General features: G+C 57.7%; 1 protein-coding gene across 1 annotated transcript in view; it reads left to right on the top strand.

Moving 5' to 3' along the window:
• The first annotated feature begins 151 nt into the window (after positions 1–151).
• Positions 152–7,500, top strand: part of mtus2a (microtubule associated tumor suppressor candidate 2a) — a 33,977-nt gene continuing 26,628 nt past the window's right edge. Inside the window, exons 1-3 of the mRNA XM_084698770.1 lie at positions 152–2,351; positions 3,000–3,254; positions 3,717–3,724. Of these exons, the coding sequence (XP_084554896.1) occupies positions 152–2,351; positions 3,000–3,254; positions 3,717–3,724 (2,463 nt within the window). The remainder of the gene's footprint in view (positions 2,352–2,999; positions 3,255–3,716; positions 3,725–7,500) is intronic.

Raw genomic sequence — 7,500 nt, 5'->3', positions numbered from 1 at the left:
AGAAGGGAGAAAAAGAGAGAGAGAGAGAGAGGAGGGAGAGAGAGAGAGAGAGAGAGAGAGAGAGAGAGAGAGAGAGAGAGACAACAGTGACAGAGCTCCTTGGATGGCCTCAGGACCCCTGAGGTTTCTCTGAGAACCTTCGTTCCCCGCCATGAGTTTTCCCGCCGGTCGCCAGGGCCTGAGGCTCACCGTCAACGGGAACAAGCTGACCCCCGTTGTCTTCCCCGCCACGGGAGACGCCAACGCTAACCAGCCAGTGCCCACGGGAGAGGAGGAGGAGGAGGTGGGGGAAGGAACAGGGCGGACAGGGAACCCAAACTCCAGCCCTCTGCCCCCCCTGGTGTCCCAGAGCGATGCCCAGGACAAGCTTCTGATCTGGGGCACCGAGGAGGAGGAGGACGAGGAGGAGCGGAGCGGGGCGGACCGAGACCTCCGGGAGTTTGAGCTGCTGGAGTGCCAGGAGATCCACACCTACCTGCGGCAGGGGGAGCGGAGGGAGGGCGGAGGGGAGGACGAGGGGAGCGCGAGGGAGGCGAGAGACGAGGGGCCCATGTCCATCTCGTCCAGCTCGACGGCGAGCTCGGCGTCGATGCGCGTGCGCCGCGTCCGCAACGACAACGACGGCGGCCGCGCGGGGGAGGGGGAGGCCGGCTGGGAGCGAGGGGCGATGGAGAGGGAGAAGAGGAGGCCCTGCCGCAGCGTCGAAGACCTCGACGCCTACGGCGCCTTCCCGGGCGAGGGGAGGGAGACGGCGACGGAAGGTTCCGGGAGGGAGAGGGAGAGGGAGAGGGAGAAAAGGCGCTCCTGCCGCAGTTCCGAGGAGCTGGACGCCTGCTTCGCCAGCCCCGGGGAGGAGAGAGCGAGGGGGACGGAGAGACCTGCCGGAGGTAGGGAGCGGGAGAGAGGAGGAGGGGGGCTCAAGGACACCAGATGTCGGTCGGAGAACAACGTGTTTGTTTCGGGCCTCTCCAGTCTCCCTGTTTTGAGCGGCAGCCTGGCCAGTGCGCTGAACACCGGCGGGCCACCACAGCCCTCTATCAAACCCAAAACAAGCGCACCCCTCCCTAGCTCAGTGCCCGGCCCGGCCCCCACCAGGAGAAGGGCTCCCTCTGTGGACGAGAATCAGAACTCCCCTCCCTACCAAGAGCCCCCGGACCACCACGTCGTTCCCTACCCGGAGCACGTGGAACAGGAAGTCCGTCCCTACCACGACGCCTGGGACAGGAAGTCACAGGAAGAGAGGCATCTCCACGGTAACGGGGTGTCCTCCACCGAGGGGGGGCTGGGCCAGAGGAGGAAGGGGGGGTTCGAGGAGAGGCCGTCACCCCCCCGCAGGCAGCAGCTGGTCCGACCGCTCTGCCAGACCGAGACGGCCAGGGGGAGGAGCCACGGCGGGCCGACGGCCGACGCTCGCCAGGCGCTCCGCCGCTCCTCCCCGTCCCCCTCCCCGGAGCTGTCCCGCAAGGCCAACGTCGAGAGGTCAGAGTTCAGCCCCGGAGCTTGTCAGGCCCGGCCGGCCTGCCAGCAAGCCCAGAGAGAGGCTCGTTCCCTGGGTAGGTTCCCCGCAACCGCGGGGCGCACCTCCAGCCCCTCCGCCAACACCCCCAGGACCCAGACCCAGCTCGGCTACCGCCGACCCTGCTCCAGCCCCGGCCGGGCGGGGGTGTCCTCCACCCCCCCCCACTCCCCCCACCGGACCCCCCAGGGCTCGCCGCGGAGACAGCCCTCCATGTACGCCGCCCCCCCCAGGAGCGTCACCATGGGGGGTCGCCCCGGCTACGGCTACGGCAGCACCGGCCCCAGACCGCCCCCCAAAACCACCGTCAGCGCCGCCACGGGCATCCCCAAGGCCCCCTTCCACGCCCAGCAGAGCCCCCCCAGCCCGCGGTCCCCTCCCACCAAGTCGCCGCCCAAGCCGAAAGGGGTGCGCCCCAAAATCATCACCTACATTCGGAAGAGTCCTCAAATCAAGCCCCAGGCTGCCGAGGGGCCCTACCAGGTCTCCTCGCTGCCGTCCAGGCTCTCGGCCTACGCGCAGTCCCACTCAGGGAGCCCGCACGCGCACCCTCCCAAAGACCCCTCCTCCTCCAGGGGCTCCCCTCCAGTCCTGAGTGCCTCCAACCTGCTCTACGAAAAGTACCGACAGGAGATGCAGAAAAACGCCCTCTTCCCTGGGGGCGCGGCGGCCGCGGGCGTCCGAGCCCCGGTCCACACGCACACGGTGCCCCCCGCTCACCCCCACGCGCACGCGCACAGCCACACGGCTCCTCCCAAGCTGGGCGGCAAGGCGGACAGCTTCTACGGCTCGCTGATGGACAAGTACCTCCCCTCTGAGGTGGGCGCGTGCGCGTGTGTGTGTGTGGGTGTATGCACGCTCGGGAGGGTACACAGTGTGTGTGTGTGTAGCCTGAATAGGATGTGGCGGTTTGCAAATGTGCCCTCGACAACATGCTCGCCTCTCTGATGTGTACGCGACGGGAGGATGAGAGGGCACAAAGTAACTCTTCCAAACCAACAGCCCCAGGCGAGCCCCCCATTCTGGCCCTCCACCATCACAGACCGTCACCCCTGTTAAATATTTGACGGTGTGAACGTCAACAGCTTCTCCTCCCCCCCCCCTCCCCCCCCGCTGAAAGCGATGCATAATTGATTAGCATCCGCTCAGACAGTTTTTAGCTGCACAGTTTGCCACCGCCACTTTGATTTGGCTCCGATTCATTCAGCCGGATCATTTATTGGGGCGCCGACGTGCTCGCTAGCTTTTTTTGCACGTTGCCGTCGAAGCTTGATCGATGAAACATTTGAACTGACGTGCTGTCGAGCTCTGACAGGCCCCTTTAATATCGTCCAATGTAATGACGCTCAAGTATGAGCTTAATACATATCTAACAGCTTGACAGCTCAGCTCACTCCGTGGAGCTTCACGGTTCAACCGGCTTTGAGTAGCAATGACATGCTTTGTTTCGTCGTGTTGTTTTAGACCGGCAGAGCGTCGACAGGCTATGGAGGGAGGCCTGCGTGCGAGGACCCCCCAGCCCCCAGGATGGCGGCCCAGGCGGGGGGGAGTGGCAGTCTGCTGCGCTCTGGAAGGGGGCTCCGCCCACAGCTGGGCCTGGGAGCCGTTGCCAGGACAACGCCAGGCGCCGCCAAGGCCGGCCGCTCGGCCGGGCAGGGTCAGAGGTCGACGGCAGCTTTCAGCCAACCGGTTCAGGCCGTCAGCCCGGCGACCAACCCCAACTGCCAGAGCAACACGGGTACGTGATTCTCCGCATCCCATCGGAGCATGTGACCAGGCTGGAGCCAATGAGAACACATGGTGGGGAGGCTACCTTCTCCCTGGTGGTGGGAAGACTCTCCTGGTTCAGTTGGACTTGGATGAGAGGAGCTCATGAATATTCTGAATGTGAAATGAAGCCGATGTGCTCCGAAGGACTGCTCGCCTGCTCCACAAACGTAGAGCGGGAGGACGGGGAGGGGTTGGTGGGGGATGGAGGGATGGAGAGACGGAGATAGAGGAGGGGGAAGGAGGGAGCGATGTGGAGCGGTAATAAGATTCTCTGGTCTATCCATGCCAGGGCTGCCGTAGCCCACTCTGTAATTGAATAGATAAACCGCACCGCTTACATCAGTGTGTGTGTGTGTGTTGATAAGACAAACACCACCACTCGGATAAGGGTATGTGTGTGTGTGTGTGGGTGTGTTGATTGGGGAGGGAGATGAGTTTGTATGTGGAGTAGAACTGCAGGAAGCAGAAATCTGGATTGACTCTTGCTCTTTATTGACTCCATGAGGAACTCATCGACACGTTCACACACACACACACACACACACACGCTGACAACATGCCTATGTCACGTTTCCACTTTGAAATGTGTGAGCACATACCCACATCCACACGTTCCAGTCGGGAGGTGTCATTTGCAGAGGAAGGGGTGGAGTTGGGAGATATCACTGCGTTGCTGCAAGGCGGTGTCATTAATCACTTCCATGCATATTTGATACCGTCTCCAAGGATGCGATAAGATAACCCCAACACACACACACATACACACACACAGACGCACACACATACACACACGCAGACACACGCGCGCACTCACGTTCCCCGTGCATGTGTGTTCAAATAATCAAGCCCTCTATCGCCTCACCCTTTGTACATGACATGTACACTCACACAAACACACACATGTGCACACATTTACACACACACACACACACACGTACACATCAGCCCAGTGTTATTTCGTGGTGGGCCCAGATTCCTAATCCTCATTAATGCATATGTATGGGGCCTGTGTGCTGTGAAGACCCTGAGGGAAACCAGGGCTTTGAAGTGCAAAGCCATTAACAGCTCGGTAACGCTAGCATCTTCCTCCTGGTCCCTTCCACAACACACACACACACACCACAGATAAATATACAGTCATCGTCAACATGCCAATATGTGGGATGTACATGCATGTGGAGGTGTGTGTGTGTGTGTGTGGGTTTGTGTGGGTGTGTTTGGGTTCCAACAATGGACATATGCTCACTGGCTTGGGGAAATATGAACATGGGTGGTGAGTGTGTGTGAAGGTTGTTATTGTATAATGTGTGGCATGTATGGTTGTGGGCTGTGCCTGTAATATGTATCACCTTTCAGGATATGTGTGTGTTTTTGTGTGTGTGTGTGTTTTGGTGCTGGCCTATAGTATGTACCAAAGATATTTTCAGCAACCACCCCTCCATGTATGCACCTGCTGTGGGTATGCATGTGTGTGTGTGTGTGGTGAATGCCGCCATGGTACAGTACGCGGTGCGCGGAGGGGAGGAGGAGGGCCTCCAGCAGACCAGGGGCTGTGGTACAGCTGGTATCCCAGTGATAGGTCTCCTTCCTTGGCCCGAGGAGCAGGGGAAGGGGAGGAGGGAGCTCCAGCCCGCGCAATCTGTCACACAGGCTTTCTCTCTTTTCTCTTTCTCTCTCTCTCTCTCACTCTCTCTCTTTCTCTCTCTCTCTCTCTCTCTCTCTCTCTCTCTCTCTCTCTCTCTCTCTCTCTCTCTCTTTCTCTCTCTCTTTCTCTCTTTCTCTCTCTTTCTCTCTCTTTTCTCTCTCTCTTTCTCTCTCTCTCTCTCTCTCTCTCTCTCTCTCTCTCTCTCTCTCTCTCTCTCTCTCTCTCTCTCTCTCTGTCTCTGTCACCTGTCTCTCTGTCTCTCTCTCACCTCATTTTCAACATAGACGAGTAAAATAAAATAAATCACCAGTGTTTGTACCCGTAGCAGAATTGCTCCTGGCACGGAGGAGTAAATCAATCAAGCCACCCTCAAGCATTAGCAGAGATCGACAGGAGTGTTCACGGGTCAAGTGGGAATGCTTACATTAGTGTATCAGTGTCCCATCGAGACGGCATATCTCTTTTCATTGAAAGCAGCAACTTAATGTTCGCTTGTGAGGTCCGTCATAAAACACCCACGAATCCCTCTTTCACACAGACACACACACACACACACAGAGCATGACTTCACCTTTGTCGATACTGTATTCGCTCCTCCTCTTCCAATTTAACGCTTTGCTGGTGCGATCGATGCAGGTTTGTCGCCAGACGCCCCGGGCCGTAATTAGAAACGGGTGTGTTTTGGGGTTGTCATCCCATCACAGAGTCAGCGCTCTTTCTTCCTCTCTGTATATCGGCAACAGAGTTGCTGTTTAGGCAGAGAGAAAGAGAGAGGGTGGGAGAGAGAGAGAGGCAGTCAGAGGCAGAGAGAAAGAGAGAGAGAGACGGAGGGGGAGGGAGAGAGAAAGAGAAATAGATACAGAGAGAGAGAGACAGACAAAGAGACAGAGAGACAGAGAGACAGAGAGGGGAAGGGGGACGAGAAGTTTAGAAGGAGATTGGCAGGGGGGCCTCTCTCCCGTCCTCGTCTGGTCTCGTTGAATAACGTGTGTTGTTGCGCGTGGGTCTTTGACGTCTGCTTGCTGATGGGATGCCTCTCAGACCTTCCCCTATGATGAGGGGACGAGTGGAGGAGAGAGGGAGAGGAGGCGGCAAGTTGAGAGAGCTGAGGGACATTTCTCTTTTATGATCCTGACCCTCACACTCTAGATAAGCTGGCTGCAATTTCATTAACGAACCCCCCCCCGGCACAGAGGTAGAGACGGAAGGAGCGAAGGAGAGCGATGGAGGGAAGGAGGGAGGGAAGAGAGGAGGGAGGGGAGCTGAGGGGCACCGTTGATAGATGTGAGGGGGTGTTTTGCTGAGGGGATCATTTGGCATCTGCTCTCACTCCATTTCTCTAACCCCCCCACACCCCTCACCCCAACCCCTCCCCTTCTCGCTCCAATATTTCCCTCCTCTCACGCTCCATATTCGCCTCGCATCCTCATTTGCTCGTTGTTTTCTTTTCTTTTTTCTCTCTGCCTACTTCCTCCCCCTCCCCTCCGATGCGCGAGAAGTCGAGTGCTTCTCTCTCTCCCTCGCCCTGTTCCCTCCGTGTGTGTGAGTGCGGTGCTCACTGCTCGGCGTTTGGTCGTGTGCGCTGGAGCACGCGGCCATGCCAAATGGAGAGGCAGGGAGGCCGGCCTGCCCGTGTTATCTCGCCAGGCAGCAGGGGATAATTCGCTCGCTCTCTCTAGCCCAAGATCAGTGCCTGCAGCTGGGGGGGTTGGCAGGCGAGGTGGGGGTCTGACTGAGGCCTGGAGATTGACCTGCTGCTGGCTGTTGTTTGTTTCTGCTCCGTGTCCACACACTGACGGGGCAGACGTGCGCAGACACACACACACTCACCTACAGTACACACGCGTACACACACTCCCCTCGGTCCTGCTGGAGAGAGGGCAGATTAGAGCGAGGGTTGGGGAAAGTCTGCGAGCTCAACTTTCTCTCTACGCTGTCTCTCTGTGTGTCTTATCTGTCTTTCCGTCTGTCCGTCTCAGTCTACACATTACTCTTGTTCGTTCTCTAACTCTCTGGATGTCTCTCTGTCTCTCTCTGTCTCTCTCTCTCTGTCTCTCTCTCTGTCTCTCTCTCTCTGTCTCTATATCTCTTACTCTGTGGTTCTCTCTCTCTCTCTAATCACAGGCCTCATCCCAAATCCAAAGATCAAAGACTCTCTCCGCCCAAAAAGTATCATTTCCCGACTGAATTTCTCTGTGTGTGTGTGTGTGTGCGAGCGCGTGTGTGTGAGTCATAGCCGTCAGCAGCCATCAGCGGTGGTGCTGGTGTTAGATACATGGTGGTAGAGCTAGCATTAGTAGACGAGCACTGTCTTACTGGCTGTTCTATACCACTGAGTGAGCAGTTGCTTAGTCAACAGAGGAAGCTAAATGATTCATGGGTATGCACGGTAAGTATGATGCTTATGGAGGGCCTGCCAGAGTCCCATGGTAGCACTCATGCAGAGAGTGTGTTTTTATTACACACACACACACACACAGACACACACAGACACAAACATCACATTAAAGTATTAGGGAACTGTCCGTTCAGCACCCCTATGCTAAGTAACGCGCAGTAAACCTTTCTC

This window comes from Hypomesus nipponensis, chromosome 5 (genome assembly GCF_054491055.1).
Source record: "Hypomesus nipponensis isolate SF chromosome 5, ASM5449105v1, whole genome shotgun sequence".
In the NCBI taxonomy this organism is placed as follows: Eukaryota; Metazoa; Chordata; class Actinopteri; order Osmeriformes; family Osmeridae; genus Hypomesus; species Hypomesus nipponensis.
This window is presented reverse-complemented; position numbering and strand designations above follow the sequence as displayed.